This window comes from Palaemon carinicauda, chromosome 37, assembly GCF_036898095.1.
Source record: "Palaemon carinicauda isolate YSFRI2023 chromosome 37, ASM3689809v2, whole genome shotgun sequence".
Taxonomy (NCBI): Eukaryota; Metazoa; Arthropoda; class Malacostraca; order Decapoda; family Palaemonidae; genus Palaemon; species Palaemon carinicauda.
Genome location: NC_090761.1, coordinates 8,561,346 through 8,586,817, shown reverse-complemented (window position 1 = coordinate 8,586,817; position 25,472 = coordinate 8,561,346). Strand labels below are relative to the sequence as shown.

The window sequence follows — 25,472 nt, the reverse complement described above, 5'->3', positions numbered from 1 at the left end:
GGGCAGCCAAGTCTCTCCTTCTGAGGAGTAACATGTAGGCAACAGTGGAGAACTGGAGAACAGCTTTGCTTGACTCCCTGTTCCAGTGCATCGTCTCCTTCAAAGATCCTGGCTTTTTGAAAGGCTCTGCAGCCAAACCCTTGGGTTCAGCCATACCTGCTGGATCAGGTCCAAGGATGGCCCTGTTAGCGTTCTTGACTGATCCTTACAGAATTGGAAGAGATGTTGGAGAAGAACTTGCTCAAAGTCTTTTGAGATGAGTCTCCGGGCTTCTATAGATACGACTATTCCTGGTGGAGAAGTCAACTGGGAGCTGGATACAGGTCAACGGCTTCTCTTCACAAGGAAAGTTTGTTCTTTAAATGAAGTTCAGGATAGAATCGGTACTTTGTTTGATAAGTTCGATCAGAGAAGGGAATTTAATGCTTTCAGTGGATTTGAAAGATGCATACTGTACTTCCAAATAACCAATAACTAGTCTTCTCGGAAGTAGCTCCGCCCTTTCCCTTCAACTACACAGTGTACTATTTCAAGACTTTGTTTCCATTCACACTGGATAGATTTGTTGATGTATCTTGACGTTTGGCTGATCCTAGCCTCCTCCGTGAGGTGGTTGCTACAGGATTGAGATTGACTCATTGCATTTAGTCAATCTGGAGCTTGTGATAAATTTGGAGTAGTTGAATGTCATACTCAAGTAGAGGTTGTAGTACTTGGGCATTCTGATAGACAAGGCACCAGTGAGAGCCTTTCCTTTAGACAATCATATCAGCAATCTGAAGGAGGAAGCAAGACCATTTCTGTCCAAGACAGTACTGTACTCCCAGTTTAACTCTGGCAGAGTCTTCTCGGCCAACTTTCCTCACTGGAGAGGCTTTTTACTCACTGACGCCTTCATCAGAGATCCATCCCTTCGGTTGTGTTTGAAAGGTCACTGGTCAGCCTACAGAGATTGCCCAAACCTTCCTGTTACAGTATAGAAGGAGACTTGGCATGATCTTTCCTGGTGGCTGAACGAAGAAAACTTCATCAGGGGAGTCCCATTCATTTCTCCAAACTCCTTACACAAAACTGTTCTCAGATGTATTGAAAGAGGGGTGTACAAGTAACTTTGAAAATTAATAAATTGGTACGCAGGCATACAAATTCAAATTGGTATACTAGCCTTGTATAGGTCTGCAAGCAAAAATATTGTGCTGAATGAGCATTTTTGGGGGCAAATACTAATGAGACTAGCGTAATATCAGTCATGTGGTGCCCATATGTTACCCATGCAATGTTCACATGGTGTATTTTCACATTGTCTTTATTCCATTTTCATCCCATTTTAAAGAAAAGGCAAAAACAATGATATTTAGATAGGTTCCTTGAAGTAATTGAATGTAAGAGTGCAAAAAAAGATGACCAAGAGTTCATAAAGCATGAATTAAGTACTGTACTTCACTTAGTGATAGTGAACGTCATTCAAGAGAGAGAACTCTCGATATTTTACCAGATTGCTCATGGAGGGAGATTCTCCTTCCAAGCAGTAACCCCCTCCTCCCCTCTCACTGTTACATCAGCCGAACAGCCGAACTCTCCTCAAAGGTAAAGCGCGAGTTAATCCATAAATTACAGTATCAATATTTTTCATTGTGAACTATTAATTTATATTCATTATGAATTGTTCAATAATTATCATGAAAAAACTTTAAGATGAGTGTATACAGTACTGTAGAAGGTCCTCGACTTACAAACATTTGCGTATACAAACAGAAAAACAGTACAGTACAACTGAAATCATAAATCTAAGATATTGTATCCAAAGTTCATTATGAAATACTGTAATAAAACAACAATATTATATAATTTAATGTAGTAAACAAGGCAACCTCTGTAATAAGAAACAGGACTATTGGTTGACTTCTGCAGCTGAAAATTGTAGGCATGTGAGTTAGGCGAAGCCCACCCTAGGCCAAAATTTAACCAAGTTCGACTTACAAACAGCTTCTTGGAACCTATTAACCCTTTTACCCCCAGGCTCTTTGGAAATTTCCAACCCTTAACCCCCAAGGGGTTATTTTTTCCCCAGCAAATTTTGCAGTATATTTTTTTAAAATTGCTCTAACAGCCTTAATTTTTGTCATAGAGAGGTCAGGTTGGTCTCATTCTCTTGGAAAATGCCTGAATTTTTTCAAAAAATTATCAAAAATATAAAAAAAAAAAAACATTTTTATAGCATTTTTTTGCAAGGACGTACCGGTACGTCCATGGGGGTAAAGGGATGAGTTTTGTGAAACGTACCTGTACGTCCTTTGGGGGTAAAAGGGTTAAGTTTGTAAGTTGAAGACTTTCTCTACTGTACTGTACTGTACTGTATATGTGCACTGTACTTATAGGCTTATGTAATGCATCAAGTGAATTTCATATGATTCTTATGGAGAAATTGGTTTTAGAATATGATCATTTAGAGGTTGTGAGCTAGCTAGCGAAATGAATTAAACTTGTAAATGGTGATACCACTGTAATTTAATGAGGACATACCTTTTTGATATGCTGTTGTGGGTAGTTGGTGAACTGTTCTTACTTTGAAATACTTTTTTCCCATTGGCATGTTTATCATTGGATTTTATTTTCAGCTTATTATTCTAAAATTAATCATCTGTGTTTCTAAAGTCTTTTTCAAGAAATGCGACGGTTCAGTAGCTTGTATCAATGTTTGGTTAAAAACTTTGATTACTTATATGGCGTATTGCATACATAAAACATTATTTACAGTATGTTAAAGCATTTACGGGTACATATTATGAATAGCTGTTATCTTTTTCAAAGTCATGAATGATTCCCTAGTAAAATCTATTTGTAATACAGTATATCAAACCAAAATAATGTGCTCTTCAATATTCAAATTGTAATTATTTTGTATCTTAGGATGAAGGTGATGGTATTGAAGATTGCAGCCATCTTTGGGAGTGGCATTTGTCAAGCCAGCCAATATGTATTGCTTGGAGTCCCAATGCAACGCTAAGATCTAATCCTCGGTGTCTACAAGTCAGTGTTGCTTCTGCTAATAACACTGTTGCACAACTTTCTTCAGATCTAGGTGATGAAAATATTGCACAGGTAAAGTGTCTAATTTTTTTTTCGTATAAAACTTCATTATTTTACATACAAATTTATTCCTTTATTTTAGCCCCGTCTGTAATAGCAGTCATCTTAGGAAATGCCACAGAAGAATAAGTCTCTTTTAATAAATATCTAATACTGTATGTCCAGGTATATGAGCATTCCTGGGGGTGAAAATCAGCAATTTTTTTTGTGCAGTTTAATCCTGCTACAGCTTGGTGGGGTTTGGTCAATTATTTTCATACATTATATAGTTATGGGGTTCAATGGGGAAAGAATTTATATTATCTGTAGATTAAGCTTAGCGCTATCCTGAAATAAAGAAGCTTGATGACAAGGGGTTAATAGGTGGAAGGTGGTTGAGCTTAGACTGCTACCCATTCTCTTTTCAGAAACATAGCCTGTTTTACTTCAGCCCCCCACTGTTCATATTGTCTTGCTCCACTACATGTTTGTGTTATAATTTTTTTTTTTCTCTAAATAATTTCCTATTTGTTGATGACTATTTTCCTTGGTTTTGATTATGAATGTTTCTCTTTTATTTGTCTATTGTTTAGGATAAGGGTCAGGTTATGACAGAGATGGATATGTTAGGTTAGATGGAGCATGTAGATGCATTGTCACTTCTACCTCAAGGGCCACACCAATTTTTCTTATTTTGTATGGGTTAAGTCTGTAGTATTGATTTGCCCTGTGAGGAGTGTGCTAATTGGTCTCCTCAGTGAAAGACTTACTGGAAAAAGTGTGGGTAGGCTAAATATTTTTGCTTTTTTATGTCTGATACTTCTACTGCTTCCAGCGCCTTCTTTTTTCAGGTTTCCCTAGGTAAGTTAATAAATGATAGTGGATTCCCAGCACTTTTTCTCGTCTTACAACCCAGGTATGCTTGCAGGTTTCTCATCAGCAAGCTCAGGGACTCAAGCTCTAAACCTCCACTGCTGACTTCTGCTTGGGTTATAGTGATGGAATGGGGATGGGGAAAGTTGGTACTGCCTTCAGGTTCCATCTTTTCATTTTATCTTATTCATTGAAACCATGGGTACAAGAGACAGAGTACCATTACTTAGTACTTCTAATAATTATTGTATTGACTGTTGTGTACATGATGTAAGCCAACAGAGGGTACCAGACCCAGCATTGGAGTACATACTTATTATAGATATATAGACAGCAAACAATTTCATATACTCACCGTGGTTGAAATATATGCATTGTTACTAGCCCTTTAAGTATTTAAGGATCAAGTGATGGGCCAGGGCCCCAGAGAAAAAATACTCGGTAGTCACTGCCACATTTATAGAATACTTGAACAGCTAAACTTAGATGAAATCCCAGTGCAACATAGCTTTTATTTCTTACACAGTGATTTTTATCAAAAGTTTAGGAAAAATAAGAGAAATGCTGTATACATTTCCAAAGTTGCAAACTTTCTGGATGATAAATTCGCATTATAGTATTGATCATAAGTTATATATTCATAGAATTATTTATACTATTAATCAGTGACAACACAACTGTAGTGGCATACACTCACAAATACCAGGTGAATGGTCTTCCTCTTGTCAGTAGGCAAGGCAGATGCTTAAACAAATGGTTCATCCTGCTGTTGAACTGTCAGCCAGATACTGTACATTGTTGTCAGGATGAGTGTTGTAGCCAATCAGTTCTACTTCATAACATAATAGAGGCTGCTGGAGCTTTTGTTTACATCATTGAATGACCCATTCGCCACCTGACTAAACAGAAGTTCCTGGCATTCTGTTTCACTTTTCCAGACCTGTACAGTAGTTTACTTTAGAGTACAACTTCCAGTACCTGTATCACCATCTAATGTTTATGCCTTTCTAACATTCAGCCTGTTGGCTAAATAACAGAATCTTTATTCCTGGGGCTTAGGAAAGGTCTGGTAGCTTTTTGTTGGCCGGTAGCCAAGTGGTACCTCAATCTTTTGGCTCTTCTGGTAAAGGTAGAGTTACTTTTTTTGTTGCTCCGTCTATTTGGGGTTGTGGATTGTTTGTGCACCTTTTGTGAAGCAATCTCCTCTCATTCCCTATGGTGATGGTTGTCAGTGCCTTGAACTAAGTCTTTTAACTGAAAAACATAAATCTCTCTTGTTCCCATACTAACAAACCAGGAATTATTTATGTGGATTATCTTTCGGCAAAGCTGGTAGGTAGCCATTAGACTGAAAAGTGCAAGATGGCAACCATGCATAACCATTGAGTGGGTTGGCAGAGGGTGGTTGGGGGGTTACCCACCCCCCTATATCTACTCGCACAGCTGTGAACTATGTTACTTTTTTGAGGGGCTTGTAGAGATTGGACATTTCCTCACTCTCCTCTTCAAGGCATGCCATTGAATTTGTAATTGCTTTGTTTTTTCTATTTCCGATGTGATTGCGACTTCTTCCTGATGCTCCAATGCGAATATGTCTTGGTCGCGAGGGTGCCGCTTGCGGTACCTACATGTCGTCGGTTGAGATCGATCCTCATACCTTGTGTCCGACCTTAAGGGGGCGTCGTTGCAAGCAGGGTTCGCCGTTCGATGAGTGTCATTAGTGGACTGCCTCCCAGTGGGAGAGGTTTGGATGCCATAGGAAGAAGGCTAAGTGTGATCTTTCTTTCTCGGGCGAAAAAAGCGCGATTCTCTTCTTCCTGTATGCCCAAATCTCTTTCCAAAGCTCCTTCTTGCTCGCCTTCCTTCGATGGGGGGGGTACGTCAAGCGCAGACTGGATAACTCCCTAGCAATCTCAGGGTACTAGGGGGGTTGTTGCTTCCCCTAGTAGAGCACCTTCACCTCCAGCTGCTGGGGAGTCATTTTCCCTTGCAGATATGTTGCAGGTGTGGCCATCCTTGTGGAATCCCCTTCAAACGAAGCGTTGCTGCAGCTCCTTCTGCGTGGGCCTAGGAAGGACTCCTCTCCAGAGCCTTCAACATCTTACACTCTTGATGTGTGCAAGGTCCATTTGTCGCCTTCTCCTGGCCTTTCCACGCGTGGATGTGGCGTTCGCTCGTGTTTGCCCATCCAACGGCCTCCTGCTAACGATGATCCCACTAGCCATACTGGGACTTCGTCGTCTCTTAATCCTCAGCCTTCTGTTTCTTCCCACAGGAATCCTCCGGCTGATGGTGACGAGGATCTTCACGTGGCCAGCACTCCATCTGTCAGCCGTTCGCGAGGGCGAGCTTCTCCATCTTCTCGTCCTTTGTGACCCTCGTCTTCTGATCGTCATTCGTGACGATCTGAAGACCATCTAAGAGATCAAAGGTATTCACGATCTCGGCTCTCTTCTTCCAGAAGACGTTCTTACTCCAGAGCTTCATGCTCACGAGACTGAAGGTCATCACGGTCTCAGCACTCTTCTCTTAGAAGGCGTTCCACTTCACGAGCTAAAAGCTTACGATTGTGGTCATCGCGATCACGAATTAGACTCTCTAGGTCTAGGTCTGGACGCTCGCATTCTAGATCACAAGGACGATGCTCGCGTTCTCAAGGGCGACAATCACGCTCACGAGGGCACCGTTCGTGTTGACGTGGTCGACGATCACGATCACGAGAAAGACATTCACGATTGAGAGGCCGACGCTCACGATCACAAGCTAGGCCCTCTAGACGTTTGTGCCATTCAAGACGCTCACGATCACAAACAGAATGCTCACGGTCGTGAATGGAACGTTCATGATCATAATCGAGACGATCCTCTCCGAGAGGAAGAGGTAGGTGTTTGCGCACTCCATTTGCGCGACACACCTCAGCTCGTACAGTACTTCTCCTCAACGACCTCCGACCGAACCTGATCTTGCTGTTGAACAACACTCAGACAGGCATCCAGCTAAGCTACCTCCAGCGCCCTTTGCTGCCTGAGGAATTCCTCTGCGGTAATGCGTTTGCCAACGCTTCAGGTTGCTCCCGTTCAAAGGCCCTCATCTCCTACTGTAGCTAGCGTGAATGGTCCTCCGGTGCAACAGGAGTCCTCAGGGCCTCTACCTACATGATCGGGATTTGTTGCTTGTGAAACGAGTACATCTGCTCGCAAATTGCGTCCGTTTACATGTGAATCTTGTGATTTCACCCGTAAATCGGCAATTTCCGTGAGCATTTCGCGAGTAGAGGTATCAGAATCGTGAGTAATCGCGGTCCCCACAGCTCCGCCTCTGTCTCCGGCTACTTCTACCTCTAGCGGTAGGCCCATACCCTTTCGCGAAGAGTTCAGTCCCGATCGTCGTCTTCGCACTTCAAAAGAGGATCTTCAGTTGCCCTAGAGGCTATCGCCTAGGTTAACACTGGCACCTTCTCGGGTTCCTTCTAGGAGACATTCTCCTCCTCCTAGACTCCCTAAGGAAACTTCAGACTTCATGAAGAGAAGTGAACTCCCTTCTTCGTTTGATACCCTTATATCAACCATCCAGAAGTCCTGGGGTGTGGCTCCTCCACCGCCACAGCCCCGGACTGCTCAAGTTAGGCCTACTCCTCGGATCTCATTGGAGAGTTCAGGGTCAAGTTCGTCTCATGGAAGTCTCGATCCTAGAAAGAAGGCACAGCGATCATCGCCAACTAGATCCAGTGCCGAGGTGCCACATGTTACCGATCGTTCTCTTGAACGTTTTCTCTTAACTCCTGTCAAGGCGAGAGACGTTATGACGAAATGACAAAAAATGAAGATGAGAGGCAATACACCACCTCATGCCAATCTCATCCACCCTCGAACGAGCAGTGATCTTGGCTTGCCCAGGGAAATTACGGTCCATCCCTTCCAACCTTAGCATATCAAAGTGGTTCCCTCAGAACTGCGTCCAGTTTCCTTACAGTACCACCTGCAGAGGAAAAACTTTCGACCGCCCCAACTAGCATTCTCGAGGTATCTCAAGCTCCTCTAAATCCCTCCATCCTGGAAGGGCATTTTCCTTCATGGAAAGAGTCCAAGGACTCCAAGGCGATACCAAAGAACGCTAACGCAAGGGAAGCCCGTAAGGCGGAGATGGACGGGAGATCCCCTGTGGCAGGGCCCTCTCGCACCCCTATTGACAACTTATACCTACCCTAGGCTCCTATGGATGTGAGTTTGGAGGTAGATGATACTCTGGATACCAACGAGGAATATCTCCCTAAGATGGGTAGTTCGAACTTTCATTCAGAAAAAGAGTGCAAGGAGTCGGAGCATATCTTCTGGCAGGCCCTTGCTTGTATGAGGGCCATTTACAAGCTGAAAGATCCTCGTACTATCTCCCAGGAAGGAAAGAAAATGGTCTTGGACGAGATCTTCGGAACTCAAAAATCCCCCTAGACCATTTCAGCTTTGCCTTGGTCTACAGGGTTGACACAGGCCAGAAGGAAAGCTATCTCCCAGATAGCTTGAGAGCAGGTTCCTCTTTTTGGTCTCTTCCACTTCCTTTTATTCTGCAAAGGAAATATTACAAAATCGAGAATGAGCCCCACTCAACCATGTCCCTCGACCCCTCGTTAGAGTCTTTAGACTCTCTCCTCCCTGAGAGCTTCACTTTCAGCAGGCGAGCTCCTCTACATAGAGCAAGGCGCTAAGTACGCCATGCAGGCTGCTTCATGGCTCGACCCATGGTTGGGGTACCTGAGCCACATTGTACGCTCCGTAGGTTTGTCTAAGTAGTCTACAAAGCCGACCTTGGAATCCTTCCTAGTGTTGGGTACCCGGACATTTGAGTTCTTGTCGCACCACGCAATCAACTTGTGAACGAACGCCATACTCAAGAGAAGGAACACCATCATAGGGAGGTTCGACAGACAGGTGTCGAAAGTGAAAGTAACAAGCTTACGGAATTCCACTCACAAGGGTTCCTCTCGTTTCATCCCAGAAGAGATAGAAAGGGCGGCCGAAAGGTGAAGAAAATCATCCAATGATTATTCTCCTCCACAGGGCTATGACATCCTGGTCCTTTGGAAGACCATCTCAGTCTACCAGGAATCAGCACACTACCTCTAACCCATCGACTTCTAGGTCCTAGACCAACACTAGATGTCTAAGCATCCCTTTCAGTTCAAAGAGCAGAAAGGGAGCAAGTCCTCCAGGGGTAAGAAAGGAGGTAGAGGGAGTGGCTGAGGTGGTCGCTCCACTAGGGAGGGCAATCCTTATCACCAACCACCTGTGGGAGGTTGCCTGCAGCGCCTCTGGCAGAGGTAGCAGCATCAGGGGCAGAACCCTGGACAGTCGAAGTGATCGGCGTACGGTATCGCATCCCATTCATTCAATCTCCCTCCTTTGACTCGGGATCCAATTCTGTTAAGCTTCTACTTTATGCGAAGGGATCCATAACGGAGCTGGCCCGCCTGGCCGAAGGCCAGACCATGCTGCAAAAGGCCGGTCTCCAAGAGGTTTTGGATGAGTCTCCAGGCTTTAACAGTCGACTCTTGTGAAAAAGGCGTCTGAAGGCTGGAGACCAGTCATCGATCTCTCGTCCCCTGAACAAGTATGTTCAACAGACTCGGGATGGAAACGGCAGACATGGTCATCCCGGCCGTTTAACCAAGTGACTTCTTGTGCACATTGGATCTCAAGGACTGACCCTTACTTCCAGATCCCAAGCCATCCGTCTTCGAGGAAGCATCTCAGATTTATGCATAAGAACAAAAGATACCAGTTCAAGGTTCTCAGTTTCGGTCTCGGGACAGCACCTCAGGTCTTCACCAGAGGGTTTGCACTAGTGTATCTTGGGCTCACAAGAATGGCATTCATCTCCTCAGGTATCTCGACAAATGGCTGATGCTAGCAGACTCGATGACTTTTCTTCATCACCGAGATATGCTTTTGAAATTTTGTCAGGATCTGGGGATCGTGATAAATCTCAAGAAGTCATCCGTGCTTCCTTCTCGGAGACTGGTATATATCTGTATGATCATAGACACCACCAAACAGAAAGTCTTCCCATCAGACGACAGAGTACACAGGCTGAGAGAGAAGGCAACACCCTTTCTCAGATGGCAAGATCTACTGGCTCGCCAATGGCTGTGTCAACTGAACTAACCTCTTTGATCCGTCTAGTTCCAAACGGCCGCCTAAGGGTCAGATCCCTGCAGGGGCAGCTGAAGTCTGTGTGGAACCAACAATCAGACTCCCCTGACACTGTAGTTCCTATCACTCAGGAACAAGTGATGGGTCTTCTTTGGTGGGTAGCAGACGAAAACCTTTGCAAAGAGCAAGATCTTCTCGTATTTCTTTCGGACTCGGAGCTCCATACAGATGCATCAAAAGAAGGATGGGGAGCCCACTTGCTGCATCACACGGTGTCCAGCATATGGTCAGAGTCTGAGGTACTAACACATAAATCTCCTGGAGATGTGAGCAGCGTTTCTAGCTCTCCATCAGTTCTATCAGTGGCTGACAGGTCACTCTGTGGTGTTCATGAGCTACAATACCACAGTAGTGGCTTGCATAAACAAACAAGGCGGTACCTTTTCGCAGCCCCTATGCCACCTTGCAGTAGAGATTCTAAGATGGTCAGAAGAACATTCGGTGTCCCTATCCGCTTGCTTCATTCTGGGCAAGAGGAAGTGCTCGCGAACAATCTGAGCAGAGCGACTCGGATAGTGGGCTCCGAATGGTCTTTGAATCCTCTAATAGCCAACAAAGGCCTGACTTTGTGGGGTTCCCCGACAGTGGACCTGTTCGCAACATCCCTGAACTTCAGGTTCCCACTGTACTGTTCACCAGTCCCAGAACCTGAGGCTCAATGGCAGGATGCAATCTTGGGACAACATCGACATGTACGCATTTCCCCTGTTTTGTTTGATGAGAAGGTTGCTCAACAAAACCAGATCATCCAAAAATCTAATAATGACCCTCATAGCTCCGCTATGGCATCACGCAGAATGGATGGTTCCCGGCCCTTCTGCAACTTCTAGTGGATCTCCCAAGAGAGCTTCCTCCACAACCAGATTTACTCAGACAACCACACGTGAAAATCTTTCCCAAGACTGTCCAGTCTCTTTGACTTCATGCCTAGAGACTATCCAGTGTCTCCTCTCTCAGAGAGCCTTTTCACACGTTGCTAAGAGGATGCCTAGCTACTTGTGGAAGTCCTCTGCCTCTGTATACCTGGCTAAGTGGACATTCTTCTGTGGTTGGTGTTGTGGAAGAAATATCTCTCCACTCGACGCCACCATTCCAGTAATAGCGGAGTTCCTTGTATACCTTCGGGAGGAAAAACTCATATCAGTCTCGATGGTGAAAGGTTATCACTCAGCCTTAAGCCTTGCCTTTAAACTGAAAGGAGTAGATATTTCCTTTTTGTTGGAGCTTTCTTCACTCATGCAGAGTCATGAGATTACTTGCCCCAGTCAGAGATCAGACCTCCTCCTTGGAACTTGGTTCGTGTTTTGAGATCCCTAAAAAGGACCTCTTTACAAACCATTACGCCATGCAACTAATCGAAATCTCTCTTTGAAGGCGGCGTTCCTACTCGCTGTAGCTTCTGCAGAGAGTAAGTGAACTTCATGGTCTCTCGTATGACATTGCCCATTCAAGGGGATGTGGGGAAGGGACACTCGTCTTCGTCCCTGAATATATTGCAAAGACTCAAAATTCGGGGGTTCTGTACCCTAGATTTGGGCCCTTTCAGATTAAGAATCTACATTCTGTAACCAATGACCCAGATCAATTGTTACTATGCCCAGTAAGGAGTCTGAGATATTATCTTTAATCCACTGCAGCAACATTGCCCTGACCAACTCTCTTTTTGCTAGTTCAGGAAGTGTTAAGAGGAGGATCACTAAGAACACTATTTCATCTTGGATTCGAAATGTCATCGATAATGCAATGAATCCTGATCCTCTTCCAGCTGTGAAGACCAAGAGCCCATGCTGTCGTGCATCAGTACGTCCCTGGCATTCAAGCGTAATTTTTCCGTGTTGCAGGTATTACACTGGGCTTGTGGAAGTGTCAAACAACCTCACCGCTCACTATTCACAAGACGTAACCCACAGGAGGCTCGATACATTTAATATCAGTCCTGTGGTGGCTGCTCAACAAGTGGTTTAAGAGTAGCTCGGGCTCCTTGTTAGACAAGTAGCAGATGGTTGAGGGCATTAGTTACCTGGGTTAAGTCTTGGATGAATGAGAGGATGTCTGGCATTTTCCTTTCTTCATCTTCTCCTCCCATGGGATACAGCACCATGGTTCCCACTACAAACTGGTTTCAACCTCTGCGGGTAAGAATCCCCTCCCTTTTGTAGCCTAATATAGTCAAATTCAATATACTTGTATACGTCCCCATTGTTTACTGCGAGGTAGGCAATGGGAAACGTCTCTGGTTAATTCCTATTTATATAACTCGAAATAATCTACCCCAGAAGTTCATATACTATCTCTCAGATTGAATTGAGTTGCGCAGGCCGCTATCATATTCACTTTGTATTGATAAGCGAGATGGCAAGGTTTCCCTCGACTACAGTCAAATACTGTACTAGGTAAACCCGGGTCAATGTCCATACCAGAAATCGGACTTCCACATACCTAAGAGTGAGTCATTCACATAAATAACATAAGGTTTGTTAGTATGGGAACAAATGACAAATTTGAGGATAATTTGTATTTTTCCCTAATACAAACCTGGAGTTATTTATATAAATTGGCCTGCCATCACCTGTCCCCCTAGAAATCCTGCCTGCAATCAAAATGTGACGTACAGGTAGTTCACAGCTGTGTGAGTAGATATAGGTGGCTGGGTATCTCCCCAACCATCCCCTGCCTACCCACTCATTGGTTAGGCAGGGTTGCCACCTCGCACTTTTCAGTCTAATGGCTACGAGTATGATGTTAGTAATTCTCCAAAGTGTAACCCAAGTTGTGTTTAATTCCATGTGGGAGTCTTTAGATAGAGATCCTATTCTTGACATATTTTCTGCTAGCATTAGCTTTTATTTTAGTGTTGACAAGCTGGACAGCCTCTTGTATCAAGTATTGTTTGGAAGTAGGGAGCTTTCCACAGTACATTTTATACTTAGTTTGTAATGAAAATGCATGCCTGGCAATTCATAATAAAAGGTTTGATAGTTTTTCTATCCCGTCACTCCAAACCTCAGCCTTCCTAAGGGATATTGCACACAAGTCCTTTGGTACCTTCTCCTTAGGACCTGTGGTGATTGCTCAATAGATTGTGAAGCTCGCAAGGCTTCCTCAGACATAAAGCATCTCGCATAAGAAGCAATGATTGATAATATCATTATTATTATTAGAAATCAAGGTGCAACCCTCGTTAAGGAAGTGAGAATGTTGCAAACCCTGTGGCCTACATATGGAAAGCAGTGTACAGTATTTGTCTAGCTTTGAATAATAATAATAATTAAAGGAAGAATAACAGAAGTAAAGAATAAACTAATAAAGTATTACTGTGATTAAGATGAATATAGAAATATGTAACAAACAAAATATGAAACAAGACTCGTCATTACTTTATGTTCAATAAAAAGAATTCTCACCAAGTATTAATTTCTGAGCTTCCACAGAGCCAGATTTATGGTTAGGGTTATCATTTCACAATTTGATGATAACCCAAATATATCTTTTATAATACTCATTTAACCTCAATTGAGAAAGGTAAGACTGCTATAATTAACTATATAAATTGCACTATACTGTACTATGTATTGGATGGTATTATTATTAAAATTATTGTTGTTATTATCATTGTTATTATTATTATTATTACTAGGTAAGCTACAAGCCTAGTTGAAAAACCAGGATACCATAAGCCCAATGGCTCCAACAAGGAAAAATAGCCCAGTGAAGAAAGGAAATAAAGAAATGAGTAAAATACAATAGAAGTAATGGATAATCAATATCAAATATTTTAGTAGTAACAACATTAGAATAGATCTTTCATATATTACCCATAGAGAAACTTATGTCAGCCTGTTCAACATAAAAGCATTCGCTGCAAGTTTGAACTTTTGAAGTTCCACCGATTGTATGGGAAGATCTGAATATATATCTGATTTATCTACAAAGCCACACACTTCTCATAGTCAGTCATTACATCAAATTTTACAGTTGACTTATTAGTAGTGGTGCCTCTTCCCCATCTTCATTATTTCATTTGTACTGTATGAATTTGTTCTGATGCAAATTCAGAACAAATCTTTCATCACTCAATTAGGAGAATATCCTCATTTGAGCTGGAACAGATGTTGAATCGTTAACAAGGTAGGTGTAGTAGTTGGGGGAGCCACCCGCCTTCGTGACTATCACGTCACCTTTGTCTTCGGCCACAACTAGTGCAGATGTACTGTTTCTGCTCTCCCTGAGTGTTAGATCTAGTATTTTTGGTTGTGATAGTGTTTGTTTTTTTTGCTTCTGTGAGCACTTGCCTAACAGCAGAAACACATTGAAGGTAAGCATGGTGTTAAGAGTATTTTGTTCATATGAGGATATAAAACTTTAGTCTTATATGTTTACCTTTGTGAAGGGTGAGATGTATACAGTGCCCCCTAAAGAGTTTTGTTTATACTCTTCCAATCAGGAAGAAAACAAACTTATATTGGAGTATAACACAGCTTGTATGGTAGTTATACTTATTTAGAAAGGAATTACCTAATGCAACCCGAGTGTTTGCTCATTCCTGCGTGGCTGATAGGGATCATCTTTGTGTACCAAGCATTCCTGAAATGACCCTGAGTGTGAACCCTGTGTAGATTAGTGTAGTGTGGGCCCAGTACAAGGGATAGTTTGCTCTCGTACTTCATCCTCTACCAGTCCCTATAACCCCTCCTTCCTCTTTGGTGGCCAGTTTCTTTAGGGACAAAAATGACGAAGAGGAAGTTTGCATAGGAAGGCTTTACACTATATTTCCATGGGGCTTATAGCGATCACTTTTCTCCATCTGGAGGGAGTGACCATAGTGTCTTACTAACTGGCACTTTTGAGATTGGTCAAACTGATCGTGAGTCCAGGGTATGTAACCGCTGTTGTACAGGTGAGCAATCCTCCCTGGAACAAATATCAGCATCGTAGGCCAGGAGAATGTTAGAAGTTTGAGGCCACCTTTCATGTTGCCTGTTGAGACAAGAGAGGATTGTACCTTGACCTTAGAGTTCACTCGCCCCACTTGTACATTCATGGCTGGTTAGCAATTGTAAGCTTGGCAGTAGCTTGTTAGGGGCATTGATCATGTTATCTCCTCGAATGGATATAAAGATAGTACTTCTACCAGTACAGTGCTTTGTGGTTAGTTTACAATCATAAGCATAGTATAACAGCCCTGCTTTTTCACCTTTCATGATGACCCTACTGATTTTGATCACCAACACCATATAGCTGACCGGATAGTTAGAGACAGGCTTGGTCAGAAGGTGAGACAGTGTGACACTTAAAACATTTTGCACCAGAAGCAGGTAAACTATTCTTCTTGGACTGAACACCAACTCGGACGTTCAAGGGTAAGGATACATAATTCTCCTCCTACGGAGAAAGAAGCGCTCTTCGTATGACGTGTATTGTTAGCAAGTGAGTGGTCCTTCACTAGATCAATCGCCAAATCTGTCCTCAACATTGAAACATTGGTGCATGAAGGGACAGATGGTTTATCCCAATTCCGTCCCCTGTATCTGCACAAATTGGTGGTTAATCTTTGTTTTGTAAGTATTTGCACCCATGCACATTCAATGTGTTTGTAAAACTCCTGCTTATGAGCAATGATCAGATCTCCAATAAACTTTTAAGCACAGCCACTCTTCAGTGTGTACATTCACGGTGCTGTGCTTTGTGCCCATACTCACACCAAGCCATGCTCCATGTACTTACAAGCACTGTTCTGTGCTTTTTGTGCTTTCAGGCACCAAGCCGAGCTCTGTGTGTGGACAAGCCCGAAACTGCACTCATAAGTATGCTCACAAAACAGTGCTTCATGTGACTGTGAGCATTGAGTCAAACTTGGGATTTAGAACACGGGGAGGCACTCCTTGCTCGTATGTGCAATGGGCCATGCACTTGGCAAGTACTGTGTGTGCTCCGAGAAGTGCCTTTTACCCGTAAGAGCACTTAAGCTGTGAAATCCTCTCAAACTCTCACTGGGTCAAGTGCTCCCACGCATATATGCATCGAGCCATACATTCACTGCATACAGTATTTGCCTTGGTTGTGTGCTCTCCACATACAGTACTTGCACTAAGCCATGCTTGAGCTTCCTAGCATTGAGTCAGGCTGATTGGCAAAGGAAGAATACACAGTATTGTCCGTCGCTTGGTCTTTCAGTGGTGCTAGGGATTAAGAAACGGGACTGGTCCTAGACAGATCCATTGTTTTCTGCTGGGTAACCACAGTTCCTGAAGATTCTGATCCATGTGAGATGTTACATCTTCCTTCACTGTTTTAAACTTGACCTTAATGGTCAATGGACCATCTTTAAGGTCATAGATAGGTGAGCATTCAGATCTGCAGATTTGAAATACTATAATCACTTTGCTCTACCAGATATAGAAGTTTTTGTCTTTCCCATCTCAATTTCTTTAAAAATATAACTCTAGATAAGATATTAGATAGCTTAGTGGAGAAAAAATCAGTATATGCTAAACATTCTTTGAATAAGGCTTGATTAGTTTGTGAAGATTATTGGACTTAGGCCAGTGCTAATGACTGTTTAGGTAATTAAAGGTCATAAGTGAAGAGCTTTTGACCGAGGGTTGCCAGTGGCCTCTCACCCACGCCCTGTTGCTTAACTGCCTTGGTATACGATTCAACAATTGTCCAGCTCATGCTGAAAACATTCACTACTTAAAGGACTCAGGTTTATATAGCTAGAAAAAATACAAACTAATTGAAAAAAAATTTGATATTTGGTACACTGTATGTTAATTTGTCAAACTGTATATAAATATCACACTAACATTTATATATTTGCAGGATATAATAAGTCATAAAGACTTCATCAATAGTGTATCTTACAACGGAGAAAGTGGAACCTTGGTAGCATCTACCGGAGATGATCTTACTGCCTTAGTTTGGAATTCCACTACAAACAACATATTTGCTAAATTCTTTCTGACTTCACCAGGTCAGTGATAAATGTACAGTATATGAATTATGTAAGTATATTTTATTATATTTTTTTTCCATTGAAAGCTGTAAAAATGGTTGTTGAAGGTTATAAAAACATAGTTAATTGCTAGTAAGCAGGTAAGTGGGTGACTACTGCTCACTCACCTGTAAGTGAAACCCAGCCCTTATTCTTCGGTTTCCTTATTTATTTTATCTTCATTTTCTTGGTTCATGACTTTGTTTTTGGACTATGCTTGTGTTTTGTGTGGGTAAGATGTTTGGGATAAGTGTTAGGTGCTTTTGCTTAGTTTCCTTTACAGTAGAGACCCAGGAATGCGAAATATCATCTGCCAATCTCATTATTGGAGGAATGCAACTTAACTGGTAAATTTGTTCACGTCTTATATTCTTGCCATTCTCAGTAGCGCTCATGTTCCTTCTCTTCTGACTTCACAATCAAAGTGAATGGGTTTGGGTGGGTAATAAGAAATTTAATAAACTGCAAGTTTTGGTCAAGAAATTAAGATGAGAATCAGCAGCTGAAGACAAGACAGGAGACCAATACAGTAATCAAAACAAGATAGAATAAAAGAATAAAAATATTTCAGGATAGATTGATCATCAAAAATCTTAGGACTCAATAAGCCTTTTTTTTTTATACATAAAATTTTGAAGGAGTTTTATGTAGTTAAAGTAACATTATCAATGCAGAGATCCGGATGTTGAGGAGCCACTGTCCTTGGCCTATTTACTTTCATACTTTGAGTTTGTTACAGTTCAACTTCATGTCCCATGATTTGCACCATGCACTAATTTTAGCTAGATCACTATTAAGGGACTCAGCAACCCCACATCTATCTATATTCATGAGATGAAATTAATGCAGAGAGAGTAGCATTTGCATATGCAACAAACTTGTTTTCTTGGCCAAACCACGTATGCTGTAGTATGGAAGGTATTGGGCCAAGAACAATACCCTGAGGAGCACCATATGTCACATTCCTATACTCACTAAGGTGCCCATCAACAACAACTCTTTGCGACCTATTACTTAAAACTGTTTGAGTTTGAAAATAAGGGCCTCATGATTAACACAGTCACCACTAAAATCAAGGGCAATCATACAAACTTCCTGACCACAATCAAATTATTTCTGTGTAGTGTTGGAGATTGTAAGAAGGGTATCACATACTTAAGGCCTTTTTAGCATTAAATGTTGACCCAAATGGCATTTTTCCTTTGTTTTTTATAAATACAGCAGATTTCTTAGCTCCAAAGTTATCTGTTATTTTGTGCAAGTTAGCAAGAAGAGGAGCTTTTAGCACTTGTTGGAGAATTGGTAATGTTACTCCTATATGTAAATGTGTTTGTGGTAGCTCAAGTCCCACTGATTACCGCCCATAATTTCCATATTCTCTAAAGTTTTTGAACGTCTTCTGGCAAAACTTCTTAATAGGTTTGCTGAAGGTAATCATCTATTCCCTATTTTACTATTTGGTTTTCGTAAAGGCCTTGGAGCATGTGATGCCTTTCTTACAATCTCCAATGCTGTACAGAAATCCCTTGATTGTGGTCTGGAAGTTCGTATGATTGGCCTTGATTTTAGTGCTGCCTTTGACCGTGTTAATCATGAGGCCCTTGTTTTCAAACTGAAACAGTTGGGAGTGGGTGGGTCGTTTCTTAGCATTATTATTGAATTTTTAAGTAATAGATCTCAAAGAGTTATTGTTGATGGGCACCATAGTGAGTCGTCGTCGGCGGCGCCCACTCGTGTCCGAGTATTGGGTTCTGTCGTTAGCCATCAGCCTCCTATCTGTGGGGTGGGTGCTTATGTCTGATGTGGCTGTTAAGTCCTAGTCTGTGGTGGAAGAGTCGCGGACAGTGTTCACAGGGGAGGGTAGGTGGTGGGCGGGGCTGTTCTAATCGCTCTCTCCTTCTTCTCCTCCTAGCCTCCTCATTTTGTCTCCTCTCCTCGAAGTCCACGGTGCCATGGTGTACTGTACTCCTCCAGGTTTTCCTGTCCCTGGCTGTTTCTTCCCATGAGGAAGGATCAATGTCAGTTAGAGCCAGGGTGCGCTTTAGTTGATCTTTATAGCGCAATTTCGGGGCTCCTCGTGGTCTGGTGCCCTGGGTCAGTTCTCCGTAGAATATTTTCTTTGAGAGCCTAGATGGATCCATCCTATGCACGTGTCCTATCCAGCGAAGGCGGTGGTGGATGATGGTGGCCTCCACGCTGGTCAGCGAAGCACGTTCTAAGACTTCAATGTTGGTGGTGTGGCTCTCCCAGCAGATTTTCAAGATCTGCCTCAGTTTCATTTGCTGGAAGCGTTCTAGGTTTTTAAGATCGTTTCTATATAGCGTCCATGTTTCACATGCATACAGGAGCGTGGAGAGGACTACTGCCCTGAACACCATTATTTTGGTGGTCATTGTCAGTGCGTGGTTGTTAAATACGCGGCAGTCGGCCAAAGGCGGAGTGGGCTGCCCTGATCCTGTTCTCCACGTCCTTTTTGCTTGTGGGAGCTGATGTTAGGATGCTCCCTAGGTAGGAGAACTGGTCCACCTGTTCTAACGGTTGGTCATTCACTGTGGTATTGAAGTTGGGGAGCATCAGTCCTGGTGGATGTTGGACGAGGGTCTTGGTTTTGTCTGTGTTGACTTGCATCCCAAAACGTTCGTAGGCAGAGTTGTATGCATCAGCTAACGACTGCAGGTCCTCTGCCGTCTGACCTGGGGTGGCATTGTCGTCAGCATACTGCAGTTCTCGCACTGCACACAAGGTGGTCTTGGTTCTGGCGCGGAGTCTAGCGAGGTTGAAAGCGCCTCCATCCATGCGGAAACGTAGGTCGACTGAGGGTGTGTCTGGGGGAATCTCGTTGAGCATTGCTGCGGTGTATAGCGAGAAACACGTCGGGGCCAGAACACAGCCCTGCTTCAGGCCGCCGTTGATGGGGAATGGGTCTGAAAGAGAGTTCTGGTGGCAGACTCTCCCAACCATTCCGTCATGGAGGGCACGCACCAGCTTGACAAAATCGGGTGGGCAGCCATATCTTTTGAGGACAGCCCACATGGCAGGTCGAGGTACTTTGTTGAAGGCCTTTTTCAAATCCCAGAAGATGAACATTATGGGCTGTTGTTGTTCGAGGCTCTTCTCTTGTAGTTGTCGCGCACAAAAGATCATGTCTATGGTCCCGCGGGAAGGTCGAAAGCCGCACTGGGACTCTGGCAGGACGTCTTCTGCGAGAATAAGGAGGCGGTCAAGGAGAATCCGAGCGAAAATCTTACTCGCGATGCTTAGTAGTGATATTCCCCGGTAGTTGTTACAGTTCTCCCTGTCTCCCTTCTTGAAGATGGTAATGATGTTTGCATCGCGGAAGTCACTGGGGGGGGGTCTTGGTCTCCCATATTTTCAGTATAAGGAGCATCAAACGGTTCCTCAAGCCGGGGCCACCGTGAGTGAGGAGCTCCAACGGGATGTTGTCTGGCCCTGGGGCTTTGCCGGGCTTCATGCGCTGCAGGGCCTTGTTGAAGTCATGGATGGAGGGTGGTAGTGCCATCCAGTGACGGACGGGATGCTGCGGGGTCATTCGCAGGAGATCGTCTGGGGTGTCTGCTTGGTCATTGAGGAGGTTCTCAAAGTGAGACCTCCACCTGGCCAGGATGCCCTCGCTGTCGGTGATGGTCGTGGCCCCATCCGCGTCCTTCAGGCTGCCCACTGATGACCGTGTGGGACCGAATATTTCCTTTGTTGCTGCATAGAAGCTGCGCAGGTCACGTTGGTCAGCGAAACTCTGTATTTCTGCAGCTTTTCTTTGCCACCAGGTGTTCTGGGCTTCACGGATACTTCTTTGGCAACCAGCTTCAGCCACCTTGTGAGCACATTTGTTAGCTGCTGTTGGTTGGTTTTCCAAAGTCAGGCGTGCTTGTCGTTTGGTTTCAATGAGAAGAGAGATGGTAGCATCATTCTCATCAAACCAATCCTGCCGTTTCTTGGTGGTGTAGCCTAGTGTTTCCTCCGCGGCACGGGCCATGGCGTTTCTGAGGGTGGTCCAGTGGTGCTCAACAGTGGCCTGACCCACAGGGTCTGCGAGGTATTGTTCGCAGGCCTCCTTGTAGTTCTGTGCCACCTGTGGGTTGCGGAGCTTACTACAATCAAAGCGTTGGTGTGGTACGCTGTCAGGTGCCCTTCTGGGTGGTCGTAGGGTCGTCACGGAGAGTCGGGAGATGAGGAGTCTGTGGTCCGTCCAGCAGTCGTCCGCTCCGGGCATGGATCGGGTGATGCGGACGTCTCCTCGGTCTCTGGCTCTGGTCAGGACGTAGTCCAGGGTGTGCCAGTGTTTAGACCGTGGGTGTCTCCATGTGGTCTTTTGTCGCTTTGGTAACTGGAAGATGGTGTTGGTTACCACAAGTTGGTGTTCTGCACACAGACCCAGTAGGAGTTGGCCATTGGCGTTGCAATTTCCAATGCCATGGCGGCCGATGATTCCCTCCCACAGGCGATGGTCTTTGCCTACTCGGGCATTAAAGTCGCCAAGCACAACGAGCTTGTCATTGGCGGGCACTGCCTGGATGGTGCGGTCGAGCTGGGTGTAGAAGGCAGCTTTATTATCATCGGTTGAGGTCATAGTCGGGGCGTAGACAGAGATCAGGGTGAGATGTCTGTCCCGCATGATGGGGATGCGGACAGTCATCAGGCGCTCACTGATGGCCTTGGGAGCGTGGTTGTGCTGCTGCACTAGCTGGGAACGGATGGCAAAGCCGACACCGTGGATGCGAGGCTCCTCTAGGGCCTTGCCTTTCCAGAAGATGGTGTAGCCTGTTCCAGCTTCCCTGATGTTGCCCTCTTCGGGTAGTCTGGTCTCGCCAAGAGCCACCACATCAACATTGAAGCGGGCTAGCTCCTTGCAGACGAGGGCTGTACGTCGTTCCGGGCGGTTGGTGTTCGTCACGTCTTGGAGGGTGCAGATGTTCCACGCACCTAAGGTTAATATTTTTTTCTTGTTATTTCGACCGCATTAGTGGGATGTCCGCCAGCCGCGGTGAGCTGACCAGATGGGTTTGCCATGTCCGATGTTTACCCCACCTTTTCTAGGGGCCTCCCCATGTGGGGTGGGCTGCGGTGTCCTCAATGGGCTAGCCCAGTCACGGGTCCAGCTGCCGAACTCTGGTGTCACGGCACCGTCACCAGAGAGCGACTGAATCTTAGACTCGCTGCCTGAGTGCAGTCTTGGGCTAAGGGCTTCCAGCTATCCAGGCCTGCCCCCTTCACCCACGGTGCTGTCGCCTCAGGACTTGCTGGTGGTGATGATGATGATGATGGTGAGAAAGAGATGAAGAAGGGTGGAGGAAACGACAGAATGCCAGTAGCTGGGTATATGGTTTTGGGTGGTCGTGGCTTTGCAACGGCCATGCACACACACTTGGCCCACATTGTTTTCACCGCGGCTCAAGACATATGAGACAGGCGGCTTCTCCGATGTTGGTTGCATCGGGCTGCCGGGTTCCTGTTATGTCAAGGCCCGCCTTGTTGCCTGCCCGACAGGCATTGCCCTCTTCCGCCGGCGCTGGGAAGCTCCGCCGTTGGAGTCTTGTTTGGTTTGATTTTGGAGTTTTCCTTCTCCTAGCCTTTGCCTATCTTAAAATAAAGGAGAAGGCCTATAGGGGTCCAGTCTTGGTCTGGTCTCTCAGAACTGGCCTTAGCGGTATGGTTGAGCCTGCCAGGGTGGATAAACTACCCCACCGCCATTGCCCAGCCCATCATTGGGACACTCAAGCCCCTCTACTGCAGCAAAGTGCTGGACCATCAGAGGGGCATAGTGAGTATAGGAATGTGATATCTGGTGTTCCACAGGGCAGTGTTCTTGGCCCATTACTTTTCATACTATATACACATGACATGTGGTTTGGCCTAGAAAACAAGCTTGTTGCATATGCAGATGAAGCTACTCTCTTTGCATCAATTCCATCCCCTGAATGTAAATCTGGGGCTGGTGAATCCCTTAATAGAGATTTAGCTAAAATTAGTGCATGGTGCAAATTATGGTGTATGAAGTTGAATCCTAATAAAACTCAAAGTATGATTGTAGGTAGGTCAAGGACGGTGGCTCCTCAACATCCGGATCTCAGTATTGAAAATGTTTTTTAAATTTGTATGACTCTTTTAAAATTTTAGGTGTGATTCTCGACAGCAAATTTACTTTTGAGAAACACATTAGGTCTGTGTCTTCTTTAATTGCACAAAAAATTGGCTTATTGAGAAAGTCTTACAAGATTTTCGGTGATCAATCTATTCTGAAGAAGTGTTTTAATTCTTTCATTCTACCTTGTTTTGATTATTGTTCTCCTGTCTGGTCTTCAGCTGCTGATTCTCATCTTAATTTGTTGGACAGAAACTTACGGTCTATTAAATTTCTTATTCCTGATCTAGATATTAATCTTTGGCACCGTCGTTCAATTAGTTCATTATGCATGTTGCATAAGATTTTTCATAACTCTGACCATCCTTTACATTCAGATCTCCCTGGACAATTCTATCCTGTTCGTAATACTAGGCAGGCAGTTAATTCTAATAGCCAGACCTTCTCCATCATGAGGCTCAATACTACACAGTATTCTAGAAGTTTTATTCCAGCTGTCACCAATTTGTGGAATGATCTTCCTAATCGGGTAGTTGAATTAGTAGAACTTCAAAAGTTCAAAGTTGGAACAAATGTTTTTATGTTGACCAGGCTAACATGAGTCTTTTTATAGTTTATATATGGCATATCTGTTTTTGACGTTGTTAATAGTTTATATAGGACATACTGTTTTTAGAATGATTTATTGTTAATTTATTCTCTTCATTTATTTATTTCCTTATTTCCTTTCCTCACTGGGCTATTTTTCCCTATTGGAGCCCTTGGGCTTATAGCATCTTGCTTTTCCAACTAGGGTTGTAGCTTGGCTAGTAATAATAATAATAATAATAATAAAGTACTGTAGTGTGTTCATATAGGAAGACACCAATATTTCTATCGCTATTTTGTTCACTTTAAGACTTCACATTTCGGTTGACAGAAAGTAAGGGCATTTAAAGTGGTTGATAGGCAGTCCAATCAGTTCACAAGAATTTTTTTTTTGTTGAGCTCGCTATTATTTAGTTTTGAATTACAGCATTAGGATCATTGTAATAACTGTTACTTGATTTTCTTATAATTGCATGAAGTATTGCTGTACTTGAATTTTTTTTATCATTGCATGAACTTTCATTGATTTTTTGGATCATTGCATGAATTGATACTTTATTTTTATACAGGTATGGTGGTAAGATTTCATCCAGAAGATCCAGATTTGTTATTGGTAGGGGAAAAGACAGGAGTCTTGAGAGTCTATTCAATTGAAAGAGGCTGCTCAACTTTATTTTTACGATGCCCGGGTCCACTTCTAGATGCCGACTGGTCAATTCCTGATCCAGCTTTACTGGTAGCAGCTGGTGCTAAGGGTCTAACCGTATGGAATGTAGCATCGCCACAGTAAGTTTTAGTCAAATTTTATTCTTCTTATTGACAGTTAAGTATGATTCAATGACGGTGAAAGATGTTCGATAATTATTTATCCTAATATTTTTTTTCACCTTTGTGGTCTTTTTAGCATCAATAAACTGTAACAAAAGGCTAGTTTTAAAATAAGTTTGTTCCGTAACTGAAATACAAACCACGCTATTTACATTGGTTTTACCTTTTAGCGTAGCTGAAATGACGAGCCAATAGTTTTTAACCCCGCGCCAGTTAGCGGGGGGGTAGGGGAAGGGTAGCTTGCTACCCCTCCCCCCCACACACCGGTGATTTGCTTCACTTCACTTTTGGCTCCGGCGATGAACAGACGTGTCTGTCCATCGTCCTCGTTGACAGCCTTTAATCTTTTTTCTGCTTTTTCTTTACAGTGTGTGTGTGTTAGAAGTTGACCACCTTTATTATTACTATGCGTACGTGCCCTGGAATTACCGGCCGCCCTTGTGGTACCTTTATGTCGGCCACGGACACGGATCCTCACACCCTTTGCCCGCAGTGTCGAGGCCGACAGTGTGATCAGGAAAATATGTGTAGTGAGTGCAGGGAGTGGTCTGCCTCCCAGTGGCAGAGGTTTGGCCGCCGGCGTAAGAAGAAGTCCAAGAGAGACCGTTCTCCTTCCGGGGTTGCCTTGAAGGAGGAAGGTTCTCGGGACTCTTCTTTCGCCGCCCAAACCTCCTCCGAAGCTCCCCCTCGTTCGGCTCCTAAGGAGAGTCAGCCGAGTGGGAGCGCAGGCCCTAGTTGTTTCCCGACCTTGGGTGGGGAGAGAGGGCGTCGCCTCCCATAGCGGGGCGGTTCCTCCTCCTCCTCCGGGGGAGGT

The 25,472-nt window shown here is 44.0% G+C and overlaps 1 protein-coding gene across 4 annotated transcripts in view; it reads left to right on the top strand.

Annotated features, from left to right (window-relative positions):
* The window catches only part of Nup37 (nuclear pore complex protein Nup37), a 79,722-nt gene that overhangs the window by 42,436 nt on the left and 11,814 nt on the right, over positions 1 to 25,472 (top strand). For all 4 annotated transcript variants that reach the window (XM_068360740.1, XM_068360741.1, XM_068360742.1 and 1 more), the window contains exons 3-5: positions 2,911 to 3,102; positions 16,971 to 17,121; positions 24,400 to 24,616. In XM_068360740.1, coding sequence (XP_068216841.1) covers positions 2,911 to 3,102; positions 16,971 to 17,121; positions 24,400 to 24,616 — 560 coding nt within the window. The remainder of the gene's footprint in view (positions 1 to 2,910; positions 3,103 to 16,970; positions 17,122 to 24,399; positions 24,617 to 25,472) is intronic.